Genomic DNA, 22,780 nt, shown 5'->3' with positions numbered 1-22,780 from the left:
GCTCAGACAGCTCCGCTCCAAAACTGCCCAGTACCAGAAATCATTCATACCAAATGCAATAACCCTGTACAACAACTCACTATGTAAAAGATAACCTTTGCACATTTTTATTAACTATTTATTTCTTTTTTTTCTATTTTGCACATGTCTTTTGCACATCTTTTTACCTGCACTGTTCTGTAAATAGCTTTTTAAATTATACTACCTTGTTGTTTGCATTCATGCTACATTTTCTTTGTTCTTGTTTTTTTTATATTATTCTTAGTCTTTTTTTCCCTCTGCTGTCAGTTGCTATGGTGACAAACAAATTTCCCATGTGTGGGATCAATAAAGTATTTCTGATTCTGATTCTTTAACCCTTGTGTGGTGTTCATATTGTTGTTACTCAGCCAGTGTTCGTGGGTCTGGTGGACCCGTTGCATGTTGTGGTTTTTAATGCCTCACAATCAAACACTTTGATGTTAAAATACTCCACAGATGTTTACCTCATCCAATTACAAGCCGTATATTTGGTTAATATTTGCCCTTTACCTTTGTTAGATCACATTCATAACTCATTATTTAAAACGTGATAAAGAAAATCAATTAAAATCAAGATGAGTGGAAACAAATTTTCAAGTGAAGCAAGGTTTTTCAAAACTACTGACTTTTATTTATTTGAACACAGAAACTGAACCCATTCAGGTGCACAACACAAGCTGAACACATAGAGTAAACCTATTAGTCAAGACAACACATCAGCCCCATTGAACACATGGCCTTCTAGCCTCTAGCCTATACAACACATGGTCCTGGCTGCTGACAGCCTGGTCCTGTGGCTGGGTGCTGATGGCTTCGTTTTGGAACTGGCTGATGCTCAATCTAAATGGTAAATTGCGTATACTTTCTTCCAACAAGGACAAAGCGCTTTACAGTCACAGACCCATTCACCCACTCACACACACACATTCACTCACACATTCACACTCTGGTGGCGGCTCCACTGCCAAGCACAGGCGCCCGCCTACCACCAGAGGCAAGGTGGGGTTCAGTGTCTTGCCCAAGGACACTTCGACTCATGGGCGTGCAAGGCGGGAATTGAACCTGCAATCGTACGATCATGGGTCGACCGCCCTACCGCTGCACCACGGCCGCCCAAATCTAATCATCTTCTTCAGAGTCACTGTCAGACTCTGAATTTTCAGAAATGTGATCCTCAAATTCTGAAACCTCCTCTTCTGAATCGTCTCCCTCTACATCATCATCAAAAACGTCTCTCTCTTCTAAAATCAACTCTGCGCAGAAAGTCTTTTGGCCATTTTGATCAGTTGTGATAAGAAACCACACTGGCAAAGCTATATTTATAGTGTCCCGCCTCCAATTTGTAGCAGATAACGAGCGAGATATTAAAGATTCCCGCAAGAAAGTCAAATGGTTAAATGTCAAATGTGCGGGAGAACGAGAGCAAACAGAGTTGATTCTTGAATTATTCTAACAATGTTGCAACCTTGTGCAGAAACAGAACTCACATTTACAGTGAATCTTTCTCTCTCTGCCACTCCCTCTCTCTCTCTTTCTCACTGGTCACACACACACACACCCACCCACACACACACACACCCACACACACACAGCAGGCCCAGACAGGTAGAGGACAGAGTGTAGGTACATAAAACATCAATTTCCACACTTCTATTAGCCCCGGGTCCAGTGGACCCAAACATCTTATATGTAATAGAAATGTGTTGGGGGGGGGTATACGGTGTGTGGTCATTAAAAATGTATTCTGATATCTGTTTTTCACAGAAAATGAGCCAAGGCCAGTCTGAGTTTGAAAAATTAATTAATCGTATCATTTTTCTTTTGATAAAAAATGAAAACGGGTCCCACAGACCCGAACACCACATAAGGGTTAATGACAGCAATGAAATGCAGTGGAAAGGTTTATTCAAGATTAAAGTCCTTCATGGCAAAGAAGGACTATGCAATTCATCTGATCACTCTTCATAACTTTGTGACGTTTAATGCAAATTGCCATTATAAAAAAATTAAGCAGCAACTTTTACAGTTTCAAATATTTATGCCATTCTCAAAACTTTTGGCCCTGACTGTTTGTAATGGCCATGTGACACATTTTTAAAAGACCTGTTGTCGATCCTCCGGAACCTATCACTGCTTGTCAATTCCTTTCTCCTTATCTCCTGTAGGTCCTCTCATGGGATCTACTTTTGGGAACAGACGTCCAGAAATGTTCCAAAAAGCACAGAAACAGGTTGGTATCCAACAAAAATTTACTTTGTTAAATATTCATTGCTTCCATCTGTGTCCTTTTGTTCCCTTTGTGAGGATTAATGCGTTCTCAGTTCAAACTGTAAGTCTTGCTTTGTATTCAGGTCTGAACATTCCCTTTTCTCTTCCTGTTTTTCCCTCCACAGGAAACAGATCAGGATGCTGTCGCTCTCAGAATGTCAGAACTACAGAACGACGAAGGTGAGGTCCTCCATGACTGTTACTTTTTTCAGTTTCACAGCTTCTGCAGCCGTTTGAAGACGATGGCAGAGGTTGATAAATTATTTTAATAAATTATTCAAAATGAATCATCAAATTTACAAGACGTTTGGTTAGAAACAGCCCAGTCAAGATGAAGATCTGTCTGATGATGACGTTGGTCTATCAAAGATTTAAATTAGTTAGCAGCTCTCTTTCAAATCAGTCTTTAGTCTTAACTTTCAAGAAGTTTCTAAAGTTTAAAAATTTAAACTTCTGGGTTTTAAAAAATCCATAACTAAATATAGTTTTATTTTTCATCTTAATGTGGACGCGCTGAAATCTAGAGCTTCTCTATTTTAGCTGATTCCTTTTGTCATAAAAGTTTGGAGTAAAGTGTGAAAGGGGGGCCACAAAGCTTCTGCGGGTCGTAAAACAGCATTTGCAACTTTATGTACAAAAAGGTTCATGTTAAAATAGCTCAGTTAATAAGAATTAGAAACACAAAATGTGATAGATATTGTAACAGTCCCAAATATTTATGTATTTCATTTGTTACTCTACTTTGTATTTTACTTTGTGCTATCTAGTGGTCAAAGTTTGTGAAACAAAGTCTAATAAAAGTTCCTAAAAACAGAGGTCCTTGAACTGCTCACACTGCTATCATTGCACTGCTGCAGACACGTAAAGATCTCAGGTAAGATCAGTAGAATTTAATAGAAAAATTTAATAGAATCAACGATGTAACCATTTGTTTATTGAGTTTATTCAGTAAGTGAAAAGGAAATCTCCAGCCAAATGAGCAATTAGCCCCTCATGGATGTCAGCCAACGAGGTTTGTGTGCTTTTATTTTGTCTAATTTAAGTTTTATATGTTGTAAGCTGTAAAATCAATTTTGATGTTTTTATTTTGCAGCCAGTTCTGACGGGTTGTGATGAGCAAAAAAAAACCTATTTTAAAACCTCACGATAATTCCTGCAGGGTGCTACAGGGAGAACTCTTCTGCTCCGAGAGGTTAGACGAGACGGGGCCAGCGCAAGGGTCGAGAGGGACAACAGCGCCACCCTTTGACGGCCAAATGCACAACACAAAACAACTCCAGGTTCCCAAAGATGAATGTTGCATCAAGGACTCTGAATATTATTATTTAAAGAAGAGACTGCAGTAAGAAATAAAATATTTTTAGTTACTCTTTAATCAAAAGGACTGAGATAATTTATTTTTTTCTTTTCTTCTTATCTATTTATCTATGCCAAGTTACCTGTATATAGTTCATATTTAGTGTTTCACAGTTAACAGGAACTAGATGTAATATTAGTTTAATCAAGACAAGTAATTGTTCTTGATTACACACAGTGATTTAAGTTCACATTTATATTGCATTAGAAAAAATATAAATACATTTTGCAGTACTGTTCAGTTAAAGGTGTGGTAACTTAAACCTTTTTACTTTTTTAAACCTAAACATTTTTCTATTTTTCACTACAAAATACTGAAAACTAAATCAGTACGTTAAATCTTTAAACTCAAGCCCTAACAATGTCAACTGGATGTTTTGTCTGAAGCTGGTGAAGATGAAGTGACTTTTAGGCTAATTAAGCCTCCATCAGAAGCTGAGTGCACTGGAGATGATATCCCCGCTACCCCACAGAAAGAGTTCGTACTGTGACACTGCCACAAAAAACATGTTGAGCAGCTCTAACAAATGTTGCTAAAAATTCCTGGAAGGGCAAAATATATGTTTCTTATGCCAATATGAATGTTATGACCATGGCTGCATAGTGTGAGACTGCTTTTATAGACATGTGCAACTGTTTTAAACAGCCATTTGTAAATAAGGAGAGGCAGCATGCGCCTTGAAGAAGTCAACGGTGTCTACAAGGGGGCGGAGCTACTGATGACGCCGGGTGCAGCGAGGGATACACCTGCTGTTTTTCGCCGTGTCTGAGGACTACACTGGATATTTCCAGAGCCGCTCCATTTCAAGATCCACTCATGGAATTGACTTTCTTTTCCGGTAAACGGATTATCGCATGTTTTCACACACAGTGATGACTGAAGATGCCATGAAAGGCCTGAACATTCTAATGAACAAACAATGACATAAACAGACATCAAACATGCCTTGCAAACCTTCTTCTGGGTCACTGAGAACATCTACTTTTGCACTGCAAACATTTTACCTTTCATTTAGTTCTATTTAGTTTGTAACTATTACTCTGTTGTTAAACTCATTAATGAAGAACAACAGTTAGAAAGAGAAAGACTCAACAGTCTTCAACATTTTTGGTCTTTTCTCTTTGGATTGTAAATACATGCGTTACTGCCCCCTGGTGGCAGGAGCTAAACATTACATCTAATCAAATCAAACTGCTTTTACATGACTTTTCCTAGAACAGTACTGCAAAGCGCTTTACAGGTTCAAAACTGTTTGCAGTGGAATTATAAAAAAAAAACCAGAATGCCCTAAACCCTTTCAAAGATAATCAATAAATAGATCACAAATAAATCATAAATTGAAACCGAAATGGACATCTGGATGTTGCTGATGTGAGGATGATATTTTGGGGATCTGTCACCGCCAGTGACCGACCCACTCATGATCATAGAGGACGACACCACCTGATCAAGCATCAAGCAGCCAGACATGACCAGTGTCTGCATCCTTGAGGCTCTCTGAGGCTGGTCTGCAGGTAAGATCCAAAATAACTGAATAAAGCCTCAATGTAAGTTTTAGAGGCTTGCACCAGAGGACATCAAAGTCAATGAGGGCTAATACTGTAAAATTATGCCAGATGAATGTGATGCCCCAAAGACCATAAAAACATTCATAAACCAATCAAAGAACTTCAGGGAACCAATTTAAAATTGGTGAAATGTATTCCTGCCCCCGGTCCTCATTAGCACGCGTGGTGCTGAATTCTGCAGAAGGTGAAGGTTTGAAATCCTCTTTGTAGGAAAACACGAGAGCAGGGAGTCTCAATATTCTACTAGAAAGAAAGCATGCAGTAGGGCCTCCCTACCAGCAAGAAAGAGGAACGGTCAATGTTTGAAAGATGATGCAGTCCTGTTTTTGTGGAGTACAACAGAGTCAAAAATAACCCCAAGTTGTCTTGAACTGATGTTGAAGGACCCATAATGCAGGGACTTTTTGCTGCAGGGTTTTCTGCCACACCGTTCCATTCTACGCCACACCAGATGGGTTTTCCTTCAGCCATACTCGTGTCATGTCCACCCAATCAGTTTCTGAGGGGGATCGCCGGGGCTACACTTCATGTTCCATGTCCCTGAGGATGGTCGCCCTTCATCCCCCTTGGCCATGTTTCCTGTTCCTGGGAAGAGTCATTGGGACTGCTCCTCTTCGTGCCTGTTTTCAGAATTCATTTTGGTTTTGTTCCTCCTGGTACCCTCGTCTCAGATGTTTTGGGCATCTGGAATTTGCGCTTTTGGGGAGGAGTTCTGTAAGGATTTAGTGGTTTTGATTGGTTTTTATGTTGTTGGTCATGTTCTGAGTTGCCCTGTCAGTCACACCAATTCCAGGTGTCAGGTAACCCTTGTGCTATCCTATGCACTTTACCATTGGGGTCATCTAGACCCACTAGACAGTGCTCTGAACCTTTTTTCTTCAATGATTTGTGATCTTCACTGGTGTCCATGGATTACATGAAATCTTTCCACCTTTATCCACCTTTGTCATGGTAGGGAGGACACGTCAATGTATGGGTGGGGTCATCTAAGATAGCACAAGGGTTAATTGCCTTCACCTTTTATAAGTGTCTGCTTTGTCACTCTGTTGTTGCTCTCTGGGTTTAGTCATGGTTCAGTTTCAGTCACCAAGCCTGGTCTCCTACATTTTAAGTCCTACACCACCAGTTACTGACATGAGGTTTCTGAGGAGTTTTTTTTTTTTAGTTTTGATGAAATTATCTCTGTCTTGTCTTCAGAACCGATCACTAAAACCTCTGTTTTGTCCTGCTTGAGATGTAAGACGTTCTCTGCCATCCATGACTCAATGTCTAAACTGCAGTTTATAAGTGTGTTAACTGAGTCTTCCTCCTCAAGAGACACACCAATGTAAAGTTGTGTGTCATCAGCGTAACTATGTAAACAAACAACATCCCTCTTGATGACACCCTCAAGTGGCAGCAGAAATAGATGAAAAACTAGTGGGCCTTAAATTGATCCTTGGGTAACCTCACAGTGGATTTATGGACTTTTGAAGTGCATGTACCCGTACAATCTTTGAGAGAACAATAGAACCAGTTCAGAACAGTACCAGAGAGGCCCACATTTCTCAGCCTGTTTTAGAAAATTTTATGATCTTGTCATGTTGGAAAGAGGAGGAAGCTGCATGATGTAAAACAAGCAAATCGTGTAAAGGAAGGTGGTGAAATTCAGAAATTGGTATTGGTGGTTGACAATCCTGTCTAAAAGGTAAAGGTAATCAAGGGTTGATCAGGCTGTAAGAAGAAGTAGATTTACTAAATTTTCAGAGGTCAGAGTAACATCTGACCAGGTGTGGGCTCAATAGCACTAGGCGTTAGTTGGACTGGCAGGTAGGTGCTGGTAAATAAAACAGTGATTAATAGAGCCAGAGCAGATGGAGGTGGGTTTCAGGAGCCCCCCACCATTAATCCAGTTCACCTGTGGAGACAAAAATGAAAAACAGAAAAGGTCAGAAGATAGCGCCATCAGCAACGACCAGGAGAGGGAGACAGAGGGACAGGAACCTGCCAAACCCTGACAGATGGATGGTGTCTGAGGCTATTTTCCAGAGTAATACTTTTCATTTTAATTTACATACTATTTAGAGAGTGTAAGTGACAAAAACTCTTTAATTGAAAAAGAAGGAGGCTTTTCTGTAACATGTAAAAAAGGGAAGGGGGTGCTAAAAGCAAAAGTATTATAATTAAAAATGGAGAAACGTTTTAGCCTGATTGTTTTAGTTAAAACTGAGCAACAAGTAAGGACCTGACGTAGGTGTGTACCTCCCCTGATTAATAATAAAAGTTAACATTTGGTGAGGAAACCACCGTGAGAATAACAGATGCATCAAGTCAGGTTTTAGATCAAATCCAGACCTGCAACCACCAAGAATCATAGAGAAGAATAAATCAGTAAACTGTAACGAAGTGTCAGACAGAGTATAGTTTGTGTGAAAAGATACCATTTATTAATTATTCTAATTTTAAGAGAGAGTGCATTTCTCTGGTTTAACCCAGGGGTCGGGAACCTTTTTGGCCGAGAGGGCCATAAACACCACATATTTTCAAATGTCATTTCGTGAGAGCCAGACAATATTGTAGTGTCCCTTTCCCACACTGAGGCACAGACACTTAACCTTTTTTAAGGTTCTTTATTCTAGTTACTGCAGGCTGTAACTCACACCAAGAGCGCTCCCCAAACTTTTTATTCCCCCCGCTCCCGCAACAGCCCTCCTATTTCCTTATTCGGCCCATAGCTGAACCCCATTGTTCCAAACTCCCCAACGACAGGCTGAGGGACAGAACTGAGAGCCAATCAGGATCTTTGCTTGATACGTTCAATGAACTCCGGAACTTAGAACGCGACCCAACAGCCGCCCAGTTCAACTCAATCCACTACAACAGCGGTCCCCAACCTTAATGCGCCACGGACCGTTTTGATGTCTGACAAAATTCTCAGGAACCAGCATTTAATGTGTGGCAGACTACTACTGTAGCAACGCTACAATAGAGGAAAAGACACGTGATAAGACATACTCTGTGCTTTTACTTAGACTCGCTAAACATTGTACATCACACAGGTGTCATCATCCCCTCCCCTTCCTACACTCATGGTGCTAAAAAGAAGTAAACACAACAGGAAGAAATAACTATGGGTGAAACAACATAACTGCCAGATGAAAGGACCCGTAAGCAAAAAGAAACACCCGTGCTCAACCCTATTTTGACCAAAGCAGACAAAGGCGATTGATTCCCATTATTCCCTATGTTGCCAGCCCAGAGAGTAACCCCTGCAGCCTGTGGAACTCCGACAGCAGACCAAACGTGACCAACACTACAGTGCAACAGAGTGATATGATATGACCTGCATGAAAACTGTGGTATTTTCTAAACATAATATTAAACATGAATTATGGCAATTAGCAACGTCCTCTCTGCCCACAACACTCTCTGGTTACTATGGTAACGTTCAAAATAAGGGCATGGAAATGCGACTCACCACAATGCTGAATGGTTGGAGGGAATCTCCCGTTGGGATTAATCCGTATTTTAAGTAGGACTCCTGACACTGTCTATTAAATGCAGCTTTCTTTTTTTGGAAGTGGAAGGCGCCTCTTCTGTCTCCTGGCTGGGCCTTTTCCACTTGGCAAAGAAACTTTCCAGACGTTTGTTTTTTATTAATTTTGCTAGTTCCTGGGTTTTATTTTAGCGGTATCCTATCACGTGATCGAAAAAGAGCGAATTGGCCTGCACCAAGAGTAACATAGACGGATGGAACAGAGATTCGGGCAATTTTTCAAAATAAAACATCTTTCAGATTCTGAAATTAAAAAAAGGAAGTAATGTAAGTTATTTTATTTTTTCTGTACGGCCCGGTACCAAATGACCCACGGACCAGTACCGATCCGCGGTCCGAGGGTTGGTGACGGCTGCGCTACAATATGTTTAAAAAATAAAAATACAAGTCAATGTGTACATTTTATGTAATTTCAACACTTTTAAAGTACAATAAGTCTGTGTATTCTTTTTAATAACATTGTTATGCTGTTGCTAATAAATGATGAGTATTTCTTAGCATTGATGTGACTTCTGGTGCTGCATGGTGGTTTTGCTGATGGTCTAGTCCCGTTGATACGTGGTGAGTTTGAGCTTCCTGCAGGCGTTGAGACTTCTGTCCCTTCAACGTAATCGTAGGTTGGTCTGAATGTTCTTTAGATTAGAGGACAGGTGTACCATTATTACCACGGTGGCGTGCCATTCAAATCTGTCAAACGTTTGGGGCCTGCAGGCTCCACCTACTTTTATTCAGACTGATTGGTCAGTTGGAGCTCATTGTTACTGAGCGTTTTGTTTGGACCCTTCGTCTTTGTTTCCACTGAGTGGTGTTTTGAGTGTTTCCATTAAGTCCGAACGAATCATTCCATTTATGGTCTCCTGTTGGTTCTAGGTCTAGTGAAAAATGTTACAGACCAGTTGGGTGGAGCTAATGTTAAAACCCGTTGATTGGCTGAAGGTCATTAGGACAAAACAAAGCTCAGAGAGAACGGCTGTATTCCTTTTTGCCGTCCACAGTCTTCTCTCAAACAGCATTAAATGATTTATATCTACAAAGACGGTCTTTAGATCAGCTGATGAACAGAACATTTCAGTTCAACTATGGTTTTGATTGAATTGTCTGCTCAAAATGTTTGGCTTCTTGTTCCCATTTCTCATTTTCCATATTGAAGCTCTACTTAGAACCTCGTCAGAATCGAGCAGTTGAAAAAAAAAAGTGTGCAATTTCTTATCTTGTCTGAAGATTTTGATCAGGAGTGTTTATACAGCATCATCCTGTATAGACATCAATTCTGTTTACTTTGACCGCTGTATCTGTAGTCAGCTGACTTCACTCGTCTTTGTTGTATTAATACATTCTGACGTTGAACAAAACACAAGTAAACTGGTCTTCACCAACTTTTTAATTTGCAAAAAGAAAAGAAAGAAACTACCAGGAAAGAGAGATCGATTGACTTAAATGTTAAGATTGTTTCAGAAGAGTGCAGAGATCATCCAGCAGCATTTTGAGTGGCTGCTTCTGTCTCTGAAGCGACAGAGCTGAAGTACTTGATGGAGTTTCAGAACTGGTGTGGAACTGATCAAACCAAACAAGTAGAGAGAAAAAAAGCAGGAATCCGTCAAGTTTAACAGGCGTCTTCACCCTGGAATTCTCCATCGTGGAATTCTCCATCTGCTCATGGCACAGATGAAGGGTCTGCGTTCCCTGCACTCCAAATCGTCCCAGCATCGTTTCTCTGTAGTGGTTGGGATGAAAAATGGTCATTAACTTCGGTTTACTGTGATGAATGAATTTAATTTTTTGAGTATTTGACATACAATTAGTCCTGCTCAAACTCTTGCAGAGCTGTATTAATATAGATTCTGTCATCAGTTAGGTGATGTATAAGAAAGTTCTCATTTACTTGTGTAACTCATTTGCAAGCAGTGCTGTTGGCCACGGCCATTGTTGGGTTCTTTGGGACACCAGTTGGTGTACTGGTATTTGCTCCCATCACTCCAAAACCAAACACCATTCTGCAAAACAAAAATAATTCGGTCATAAATGGTTAAAAGAAACCTAGAAAATCCAAGTATGTTAAGTATGTTAATACCGTCTGAGCATCAGAGCCTCCGATCCAAGTTGGTGTGTAGCAGCCTTGTTTCTGCTTTATCAGCGACAGTAGTATGCTGTTCTCTAAGCGGTTTCTAACAGAGGCCAGGTTGGCCCCAATGGACTGGCAGAATTTCTACATGACAGATTACAGCAAAGATAAGTCAAAAATGAACCACTTTGAGGATTTAATCAAATCAATAACATCATTTTACCTCAGCTTCAGCCCAAGTCTTGGGGCTTGAAAAGTAACGGAAGCGGCGGCCGCGCATTACAGTCCAGAAAGGACGGCAATGTAGTCGTTTCTTTTCCAACACCACATTATCTTTAAAGGAAGGGTTGTAAAGTTATAGAAAGCATGGTATTTATCAATCAGATGTATTAAAGTTGAATAACTTAATGATCACAGAATTAATTTGCATACAGATTTCACATGATGAAAGACTTTTTGTCATGACTTGAAGGATTGACAGACCCAGACGCTGAAACCCAGAATGAGGACAAGGGGGTGAACGGTAAGTAAAGGGTTTTATTTATTTATTTTTTTCTTCCAGGAAAGTTGGTGTGGCTTGGAGGGCAGCTGGAGAGAACAGCGGCTTGTGGCGTGGCTGGAGGTAAGAGCGCAGCTTGGCAGAGCTTGGGGTTTCCACCGGACTGTAGGAGGACTCGGACTGACATCCACACTGGGGACACTTGGAGACTGGAATCCTGAGACAGGGAGAGGCAAGATTAACACGAGGCCAGACTTAACATAGAAACATGAGCTAGACTTAAGACCAGGTTTAGTCACCATAAAGGGCAACGAACTGGCGTTGACTGATGGGTCTGGAACTCCTTAAGAGCAGAAGCAGTGACGACGTGAATTGGTCCCAGCTGGTGGAGTCAGGAGCAGAGCAGGAGGGGGAGGGGGAGGAGACTGACAGGCACCATAACAGTACCCCCCCCTCAACGACCGCCTCTAGGCGGTCCAGGGCGGCGATCCGGGTGGGCGCGGTAGAAGTCTGTGATGAGGCAGGGGTCCAAAATGAGGGAGCGGGAGACCCAGGAGCGCTCCTCGGGACCGTACCCTTCCCAGTCAACGAGGTACTGAAGGCCGCGACCCCGCCGTCGAACATCCAGGATGCGACTAACCGAGTAAGCCGGAGCGCCGTCGATGATACGGGCGGGAGGTGGGGAAGCGGAAGGCGGGCACAAGGTGCTGTCAGAGACTGGCTTGATTTGTGAGATGTGGAAGGAGGGATGAATTTTGAGCGCAGCCGGGAGCTTGAGGCGGACACATGAGGGGTTAATGACTTTATCAATGATGTACGGACCGATGTACCTGGGGGAGAGCTTGCGAGACGTGGCCTGAATGGGAATGTTCCTGGCTGAAAGCCATACCTTTTGGCCTGGTCGGTACTCGGGTCCCACCACCCTGCGTCGGTTCGCCGTCCGGCAGTTGTTCTCCTTGGTGCGGACGAGCGCTGCCTTGGTCTGTTGCCACACGTGCTGACAGCGCTGGAGGTGGTCCTGCACAGAGGGCACAGCCAGGTCGAGTTCGTTGGACGGGAACAGTGGTGGCAAGAACCCGAGGGAAGCCTCAAATGGGGAGATTCCTGTGGCGGAAGAGGGATGTGAATTGTGGGCATACTCGACCCATACTAGGTAACTCGACCAGTCAGCGGGGTTATCGGCAGCGATGCAATGGAGGGATGCCTCCAGTTCCTGATTTGCACGTTCTGCCTGGCCGTTAGACTGAGGGTGGTAACCTGACGAGAGGCTGACTGTGGCTCCCAGGGCAGAACAGAAGGCCTTCCACACCTGGGAGACGAATTGAGGTCCGCGGTCAGAGACGATGTCCGATGGAATGCCATGATGTCTGAAAACATGGTGAACCAGAATGTCTGCCGTTTCTGTGGCTGTGGGGAGCTGACGGAGGGGGATGAAATGACAGAATTTAGAGAACCGGTCGATAACAGTAAAAATGACAGTGTGACCTTGGGAGTCAGGGAGACCGGTGACGAAGTCCACCGCGATGTGGGACCACGGACGGCTGGGCGTGGGTAGAGGATGGAGAAGCCCTGAAGGTGGTGAGTGAGCTGACTTCGAACGGGCGCAGATCGAACATGCGGCCACATACTCCCTGACGTCCTTATCTATGGTAGGCCAGAAAAAGCGTCTACGGATCAGACTGATGGTTCGATGTACCCCCCCATGGCAGGCGATGCGTGAAGTGTGAGCCCATGTGATGACGTCGGACCTGAGGGAACTGGGAACAAATAAAGTGCCATCAGGAGGAACAGGGTGATTAGGTTCCTCACCTTGGGCCTGGATGACTCTGGCCTCTATGTCCCAGGTAAGGTTTCCAACCACACAGGTGGGGGGCAGGATGCTGGTGACGGACGTGGATTCAGTGGAGCAGAATTTTCGTGACAGGGCATCGGGCTTTGTGTTGCGAGACCCAGGACGGTACGTGATGGTAAAGTTAAAACGGTCAAAAAATAAGCACCAGCGGGCCTGACGGGAATTGAGCCTCTTGGCAGTACGGAGATATGCAAGGTTTTTGTGGTCTGTCCACACAATGAAGGGGTGAGCCGCTCCCTCCAGCCAATGACGCCATTCTTCGAGTGCCAGTTTAATGGCCAGAAGTTCGCGATTACCCACATCATAATTCCTTTCAGCCGGGGAAAGCTTCTTGGAAAAGAAGGCGCATGGTTTAAGTTTGTTGGTGCCCACTTCCCTTTGGGACAGTACCCCCCCAACCCCAGAGTCCGAGGCGTCGACCTCCACAATAAACTGTCTGTCGGGGTCGGGCTGAATTAAGATGGGGGCAGAGACAAATAGCTTTTTAAGGTGGTCGAAGGCAGATTGGGCGGTGGCGTTCCAGGAGAATGGCTTGGCAGTGGATGTGAGTTGAGTGAGCGGAGCAGCAATCGAGCTATAGTTCCTAATGAAACGCCTATAAAAGTTGGCAAAGCCCAAAAATTGCTGGAGCTTTTTGCGTGTGGTAGGAGGTTCCCACTGGGATACGGCCTCTATCTTGGCCGGGTCAGGCCGGATGCTGCCGGCTTCAAATATGTAGCCCAAAAATGGAACGGAGGTAGTGTGAAAAGCGCATTTTTCTGCTTTGACGAATAGGTGGTTCTCAGCCAGACGCTGTAGCACAGACCTAACGTGACCTTCATGTTGGGTGGTGTCTTTTGAGTAGATGAGTATGTCGTCCAGGTAGACAAAGACGAAAAGATTGAGGAAATCCCTGAGGACGTCATTAACTAGGCGTTGAAACACGGCCGGAGCGTTAGTTAACCCAAAGGGCATGACGAGATACTCATAATGTCCTAACGGAGTTTTGAAAGCGGTTTTCCATTCATCCCCCTCCTTTATACGTACGAGATGGTAAGCGTTGCGGAGATCGAGTTTAGAAAAGATACGGGCGCCTTGGATAGAGTCAAAAACTGAGCTGAGGAGGGGTAAAGAGTATTTATCTTTAATAGTGATTTGGTTTAACTCCCGATAATCGATACAGGGTCTCAGGGACTTGTCCTTTTTCTCCACGAAAAAAAACCCAGCCCCAGCGGGAGAAGAGGAGGGACGGATGTGCCCCGAAGAAAGTGCCTCTTGGATATATTTTTCCATGGCAACTTTCTCTGGACCAGATAGATTAAACAACCGTCCTTTGGGTAAAGTAGCACCATCTAATAACTGGATGGAGCAGTCATAGGGTCTATGAGGAGGAAGAGAGCTGGCTTTGGACTTACTGTACACGTAACTGAGGTTGTGGTAACACTCTGGAACATTACTGAGATCAATGTCTTCCGATTGACCACTAGGGGAGTTATTTACGGTAGGGACCGCTGAGCGAAGACAGTTGGCGAGGCAAAACTCACTCCAGTTGATAATACAATGATTGGTCCAGTCGAACTGGGGGTTGTGTTTTCTAAGCCACGAAAAACCTAAGACCACAGGATTTTGGGGGGTGTGAGTGATGAAAAACTGAACATCTTCCCTGTGATTACCAGAGGTGATCAGTAATAGGGGCTTAGTACGATGAGTTATGAGGGAGAGGTGTTGTCCTCCCAAGCCTGCAGCTCTAACAGGAGAGTCGAGTTTTTCAACAGGGAGCGAGAGACGGGAAACAATGCTATGGTCAAGGAGGCTTTGTTCAGCGCCTGAATCAATAAGGGCCTGAAGTTCAATAATATTGGCATGATTACATAACTTGACAGGAAGAAAAAGAAAGTTCTTAGCAGAGACGATAGGGGTACCCGCCCGCGGCCTGTCTTCTAGTGGGGGGTTCTGGAGTTTTGAACGCAGCTCACATTGATGTACCTGATGCCCCTGCTGGCCGCAGTAAAAACACGCACCCTCCTCCCGGCGCCTTTTACGTTCCTCGGCGGAGATCCGTGAGATGCCGATCTGCATGGGCTCCTCATGAGAGCGGTGTGATCTTTCTGGAGGACAGGAAGGGGAGAAAAGAGCATCAGCAGCCGGTAATATGGGCTTAGGTGTCTTATGTGCCTGAGGAGGCTTTTCATGCTGACGCTCCCGAAGGCGGGCGTCGGAGCGCAGGGCTGCGGAGACAAGTTCTTCGAAGTTACGGGTTTCTGGCTGCGTGCATAAGTGATCCGTTATGTTTTCGTTGAGGGACTGATAGAAGACACCGTGGAGTACCGGATCAGACCAGCCGGCTTCCAGCGCCAGGATTCTGAAGTTGATGATATGGTCGCTGACCGAACGATTCTGCTGTCTGAGAGCGAGGAGTTTTCTGGTGGCTTCTTCCTGCTTCTTTGGCTGATCGAACACCAGACGGAACTCCTTTATGAAACGATCAAACGGAAGGTGAGTAATGGGATTGACCGCCAGAAAAGCTTGGGCCCACTGCAGGGCTTTATTTCTCAGGGAGTTGACGATTAGGGTGATTTTGCTGGGATCAGAATAGTAGTACCTGGGAGCTTGTTGAAACAGAAGTTGACATTGGAATAGAGAAATCCGCCGCATGCTTCTACGTCACCGTAGAATGGCTCGGGTTGCAGGCGAAAATTTTCCGGGGTTGGAACGGGAGCGGAAGCTTGGCCGGAAGTAGGAAGTGTTGCTGTGGCGACAGAGTTAGACATTTGTGCGGGTAAATTCATTAATGTTTGCATCATACCATTGAGCTGTGAAAGTAGGTCTTCTTGAATCTTAGACATCCGAGAAATGGCGTTGGAGTGCAGTTCCAAAAAGATTCCTTGCTGATTAACTGTGTGGCGAAGTCCTTCTGGGTCAGCTGGGTCAGGAGTTAGGCCAGTTCGTTCTGTCATGACTTGAAGGATTGACAGACCCAGACGCTGAAACCCAGAATGAGGACAAGGGGGTGAACGGTAAGTAAAGGGTTTTATTTATTTATTTTTTTCTTCCAGGAAAGTTGGTGTGGCTTGGAGGGCAGCTGGAGAGAACAGCGGCTTGTGGCGTGGCTGGAGGTAAGAGCGCAGCTTGGCAGAGCTTGGGGTTTCCACCGGACTGTAGGAGGACTCGGACTGACATCCACACTGGGGACACTTGGAGACTGGAATCCTGAGACAGGGAGAGGCAAGATTAACACGAGGCCAGACTTAACATAGAAACATGAGCTAGACTTAAGACCAGGTTTAGTCACCATAAAGGGCAACGAACTGGCGTTGACTGATGGGTCTGGAACTCCTTAAGAGCAGAAGCAGTGACGACGTGAATTGGTCCCAGCTGGTGGAGTCAGGAGCAGAGCAGGAGGGGGAGGGGGAGGAGACTGACAGGCACCATAACACTTTTGGCACAAATGCTTCCAAAACAGCAGGGATCACTAAGGAACTAGTTTCTTTGATCTGATTCCTGATTTGATCCTATTGACATGTTAAAAACATTTTGCAGTTCAGTACTTGCAGAACGCCTTAACTTCTGCTCATATTTCCAAAACTCTTTAACCCCTTCAGGCATGGATGTTACTATGGTGTAGAGCTTTGATAGCAAACATACCAAAAATACGATATTAAGCAAAGAGAAAATGATCAGTTCAGAAATAGCAGTTTAGATATGATGGGAAGCAGATCCTGGAATGACTGATGCTGAGTTCATGACTGTTAATTTTATTACACGGTTCTCCATTCAGAAACATTGTCTCTAACTATGTATAAATAATTTTTAAAGATAGAGGAACCATTATTACAGCAAAATACCATATTTAAAATTATTTTCAATTATACCTACAAATGACCATAAAATTAAATAGATGTTTTTTTACTGTACAAAATTAAGTAAGTGCATTTAGGTTGGCAGGTAAATATATCTTTGTAGAATTTAAACATATCAGGTTTTTTTTTGTAAAAAACTTATTTGTATCCCTAAAAATGAATAAAAACCGAATTTTGTTATGATTGTATTATAATTCACCATATAAGGATTATAGTGTCTAGAAGGGTTTAGTAAAAACCACCACTGACCTTCGGCTGACTTAGAGGAAGCGGCCTGAGGAGCTGGAAAGAGTCAACAGATTTCAGTGAGTTTGTTTTATACATTTGCAGCATTAAGAGAAATACTAACCATCAGCTCTGGTCTGAGCCACAGCGGCACAAACGAGAACAAGCACAGCCAACTTCATCATCGCCATCATCAAGGAGTCGAGGTGTTGGTCGGTTCCAATCCCAGAGGCTCTGTCTCTCTAGGTCCAACCTGCTGCTTAGCTCTGAAGGAAGCCTGGCTGGTTTATACAGCTCCTTATCTCCTCATCGTCGACTGACTGAGGAACTACTACAAAGCAAACAGAAGAAGATAAGAGGCTGATTCAGACTCATCATCCTCAGGTCTGACCACAGAAGCATCATACGGGTAGAAAGTGAGTTTCCTCATTTTCAAGAAACAGTTGAAGCAAACTCTGACAAAAATGGTACCATGACGATGCTGAACAGGAGGTTTTCAGCCGAGATAACTGAATAGCTGAAGGAAGAAAATGGTCTGTAAAGTTTTATCAACTTTTTCATCTCCATGAGGACAATAAACCAATATATATGTTTCTATATAAATAGACTTTAGCTCCAGTGTTGACCTTTGAATTACCGTAACTCTTCAACCATTTATGCAAATGGGTTGGATTTAGATCTCTGGTCTCTCACCCCCTTTTTGGCTTCTGAAGGAGTTGTTTGTCCTGCCCCCCCCTGGGTTGGGTCCCATGAAGTCCTAGAAAAATACATGTTTTTTGTCATAAATTATGTCATTTTCTTGCACTCACAAAATTAAACTTTCATTGTGCATGGCGAAAACGCACGATGGGGTTACTGCATCGGCATCATTATTTTTAAATTACATTGGAAGTTATTTAAACCCTTGTGCTATCCTATGGGGTCAAGATGGCCATTAGCCGCGTTTACATGGGCAAAAGTAATCGGAAAGAACGCCTGATCGGAAAGAAAATGCGTCATGTAAACACGCCGTTCGGAATACTCTGCCCCGATCAGACTCGTTCGGATCAGAATTTCTTTCCGATCGAGATAGGTGGGTTATACCGATCGTTTATCCGATCGTGGAGCATGTAAACGGTCATTCCGATCGTGTGTCACTGCTGCTCTGGGTTACGTCACGCATAGATGGTGTGTGGCTCTGCGGACGCCCCGTGAAAAGCGCCGCTCCGCTCTCGCCCCTCTGGCTCTCCCCTCTCTTTCCCTCTTTTCCCTCCCTCTCGCTTCGTGCTCCCCGACGCTCACTCAGTCCACTGGCACCCGAGTGAGCAGAGGAGCTGGATTAATAATTTTGTGTCCGAGGGGGGAGGATGCTTTGTTACGTGTGCGTTTTGTTATGTGTGGGAGAATCCAGACTGCGAGCCGCCCCGCCGCTCTGGGTTAGCGGCTGCAGGACTCAGGAGGAACCGTGTTCGAACAGAGCTCGGGCCGCTAGCTCACAGAGTGGCTTTGGGGCGGCCTGTGTGAACTCTTCAGAGCAGAAATAAATGTCGCGTGGTGTCACGTGGATTTGTGTTTCCAGTTGTGTCCCACCAAAATAAAGGCTGACGTTATTTCCATACATTTATGTGCGCTATTATCGTCTCGTATTACGGAGCTGCAGCACATGCTGTCTGTCTGTGGCAGTGGTTTGTTTACAACGGGACCTATTTCCTAATCCGGGTGATTTTACACTACTGCGCATGCCCAGATGATTCATTCCGAATGAAAGTGTGAGCCATGGGAACGTTTGTTCTAATCGGAAAAAGGTTTTCTGATCCCATGTGCACGGGTGAATTTTAACCCGACCATTGATCCGATCAAGATATTCTGCCCATGTAACCGCGGCTACTGACGTGTTCTTCCTACCATGACAAAGGTTGTTAAAGGTGGAGAATGTCATGGTGGCCTGTCAGTTACTCTCCCCCTCCCCCGCCTTCTCTGCCTTGGATGCAACCAGCTGATCTCACTCACCTCATCATTACCTCTGCCTTCTTAAGGACCTTGTGGATCTTCAGTCGCCGCCAGTTCATTGTTCTTCCAACGGTGCTTAGTCTGGCCACGTCTAGTTCCTGTGTGTTGTCATGTTTCATGTCACTAATTGCTCCTCTCGCTCTGCCTCAGGATTATCCAGTTCTGATACTCACCTGGTCGTGATTTTCTGGTCTCACGTGCTGCACTCCTGGACTCCCTCTGCAAGACTCCTCCAGCCAGCCGACGCTCATCCCTCTGGGAAAAACGCCATTACTGACCTTCAGCCAAATTAAACCTCCTAAATTTACCTCCTAGTCCGAGTCTCCTTCCGGGTTTCAGCATCTGGGTCACTCTGTTTCCTAGTCATACCGTGACAGAGAAGATTTCATGTAATCCATGGACACCAGTGAAGATCACAAATCATTGAAGAAATAGGTTCAGGGCACTGTCTAGTGGGTCTAGATGACCCCACTCCCAATGTCAAAGTGCCTAGGATAGCACAAGGGTTAAAACCTGGACCTGTTTTCCGTTTCTTTGACTTTTTGCCACAAAATCAACTGGACTGCGTAAAACTTGCGTTGCGTAGGTCCAGACATCAGACATGATGGAGGCGATGTAAACATTCAGATTGATTAGATTGTGGTTTCGGCTTATGGGCCAAAAAGCAGTTTGGAGAACCCTGCCTTCTTGGTGTCTCTCGAAGGGTTACTGCAAAGTTCTCCAAACAGGGAGTCAATTTTCCTCCTGGGGGACTTCAAAGCAATAACCGTGGTACCTGGAGGGTCAAGGGTGTCAGTCAGGGAGGGGCGTGATTGGTAGGAATGGCCTCCCTGATCTGAACACAAGGATGTCAATCAATACACGTAGCAACAGAACACCCTAAGCAGGAGGTCAGTGATCAACATTGTAGTTGTTTCAGGTGACCTGGTGTCTTGGACACTCGAGTAAAGAGAGGGGCAGAGCTGTCCACCTAGTGGTGAGTTGGATTCCCTGGCGGGGAAGGAGGCCGGAAAGAATTGGGAGATACAAAGGCACTGCAATGGTCTGTATGGGAACGTCTGGCTGAGCCCTCCATCAGGGAAGTCATTAACTCCCACATCCGGGACATGTTCAGACAGGTACTGAGGGATGCTGGGGACATCGAGTCTGAGTGGATCATGTATTCCACTTCCATTGTCTCTGCTGCTGCTCTAAGCTGTGGCAAGGACTCTGGTAATGATGGTGATGGTGGACACCAGAAGTAAGGGATGCCGTCAAGCTGAAGAAAGAGTCCTACCAGTCCTACCAGGTGGGACTCTAGAGGCAGCTGACAGGTACCGGCAGTCTAAGCGAGCTGCGGCCCGGACTGTTGCAGAGGCAAAAACTCGGTTCTGGGAGGAGTTCGGTGAGGCCATGGAGAAGAACAATCGCTTGGCCTCGAAGAAATTCTATAAACCGTCCGGCGCCTCAGAAGGGGAGAGCCATTCTCTACAGGCAGCGTTTTCAGTGCAGGTGGGGACCTATTGACTTTAATTGGGGACATTGTCGGGCAATGAAAGGAATACTTTGAGGATCTCCTGAATCTCACTGACATGCTTTCTTTTGAGGAAGCAGAGAATGAGGACTTTGGGGTGAGGCTGTCTATCACCCAAGCTGAAGTCACTGAGGTAGTCAATGAGCTCTTCAGTGGCAAGGCTCCGGGAGTGGATGAAGTCCGCCCTGAGTACCTCGAGTTTCTGGATGCTGTGGGAGTGTCTTGGCTGACACGTCTCTGCAGCATCGCGTGGCAGTAAGGAACTCTACCACAGGACTGGCAAACAGTGGTGGTGGTTCCCCTTTTTAAGAAGGGGAACCGGTAGTTGGAACACAACCTCAGGTCTGGAGGGTGTCCAACTACCGGGTGCGCTTTCTTGGCTTCTCTCTCCTTGTGTGGGTTGAGGGGTGTGGGGCCTGGGGGCTTGGCGCATCACTTATTAGGGTGATAGGGGGGTCAGCCTGCGATGCACCTTGGAGGGAGGAGTTGCTTGGCAGTGGTCCCCCTCCCCTGCTTGTCGTATGGGAACCCCCCCCCCTCTTGGTTTTAATTGCACTTTAGACATCTAGGACCCTTGGCAGGGGGGTGCTTGGGCATCACTGCCAGCAAGCAGCAGATGTCCTTTCAGCGCCTTACCCCCCAATTTTCACTGCACCACGTTTAGTACACACATCCTTTACCCCTCAAAAAGATACTCTCCAACACACATACACGCACGCACACACTCACAAAGACACACCTTAGACATATACATTCAGGATTTTTTCGATTTAACACAACAGAAATTAGATCAGTTTAAATTTTATCAATAAACCCATGTATATATAAACATATCGAGGTAAGATAAAAATGTAATAATCAAAAACAAAACAAAGACAAACTACACGAAAAATTGATAGAAAACCAGACAAAGCTCCACTAATCTGTGCAAGGTAGAAAGAATGCTTAAAGGTTACGTTAATTTGAATGAAAACTCAAATATTGTGTGCTTGGGTGGGGGGGGGGGGGCATTCCTACATTATTATGCACAACTGATATCATTGGTAATCTAACAAGTAAGTTCAGAGACTACTAAAGGCGATGGGGGTCACAAAAATTAATGGACCCCCGTCCTATTGATCGGTGGAGCAGGATCAAATGTTTTAGTGTTGAGAATTGGACATAGATATAGTGTTGGATCAGAACTAACACAAACACAGAAAGGTTTCTCAATGAAAATTGTATAATAATTGAAATAACAGCTTTCAAATCAGTAAGTAATCTCTAATTCCCTTGGGCCAAATCTGGGAAATCTATGCTGCATTGACAGATATCATGAAGTGATCTTTGATTTAACCCTCCTGTTATACTTGGTGTCAATTTGACCCCAATTCAATGTTTGTCATAAAAAGAGAATAGTTAACCTTTTTCTTTTTACTTCATATTTCATGACTTTTCCTAATTTGATGGGGACAACTGATTAAGCATAAACTTATAATGATGATGTTTTTTTTCTATGTGCTAACCACATATTGCATACAGTGGTGTTCCTCGGGGGTCAGTTTGACCCCAGGCTGTTTTAGCTGTTTAAAACTTGTGTGTGTGTGACCTAACATCCCCACACCTGCAGGTGCAGAGTTGATACTTTTGAGTTGATCCATAACAGGGGGGTGGGAAAAACAACCATTCCCACGAGAACTTTGACATTTCTCGTAGTGAGGTGTAAAATCCTGCCAAAATGAGGAAGCCAATGTAGGGTTGTGAGTTGATCACATCCAAGTCTTTCAAACTACACATGCCTCCCCTCTGAAATGATCAGCTCACGTAAAATATTTTCAATTGATGGTTATATATTTTATGTTTTGTATATATTATAATGTTGAAATGCAACACTTGAAGGTCACTATACTTTGCTGAACATCACTTTGCTGCTGCCGCAGACAACAGAATTTCCCCATCGTGGGATAAATAAAGTTGAATCTCATCTCTCAAATGAAGAGCTCTTTGTCTTCAATATGACTGACTGTGTGTCTGGTGGGTCACACTCTTAGCAAGAAATATGTCTGCAAGGAG

General features: G+C 44.3%; 1 protein-coding gene across 1 annotated transcript; it reads right to left on the bottom strand.

The window, feature by feature from the left end:
- Positions 1–10,112: 10,112 nt before the first annotated feature.
- LOC110017067 (ladderlectin-like) lies at positions 10,113–17,669 on the bottom strand. The gene is made up of 6 exons (XM_023948887.2): positions 17,351–17,669; positions 17,251–17,283; positions 11,035–11,144; positions 10,821–10,955; positions 10,632–10,743; positions 10,113–10,463 (listed from the first exon to the last, which is right to left on the bottom strand). Exons 1-6 carry the CDS (start codon positions 17,418–17,420, stop codon positions 10,366–10,368), a joined length of 558 nt encoding a protein of 185 aa, XP_023804655.1. The 5' UTR covers positions 17,421–17,669; the 3' UTR covers positions 10,113–10,365.
- Between the last annotated feature and the right edge of the window lie 5,111 nt (positions 17,670–22,780).

Source organism: Oryzias latipes, chromosome 18 (assembly GCF_053564925.1).
Source record: "Oryzias latipes strain Hd-rR chromosome 18, Olatipes_Hd-rR_3.1".
NCBI classification, from domain to species: domain Eukaryota; kingdom Metazoa; phylum Chordata; class Actinopteri; order Beloniformes; family Adrianichthyidae; genus Oryzias; species Oryzias latipes.
This window is presented reverse-complemented; position numbering and strand designations above follow the sequence as displayed.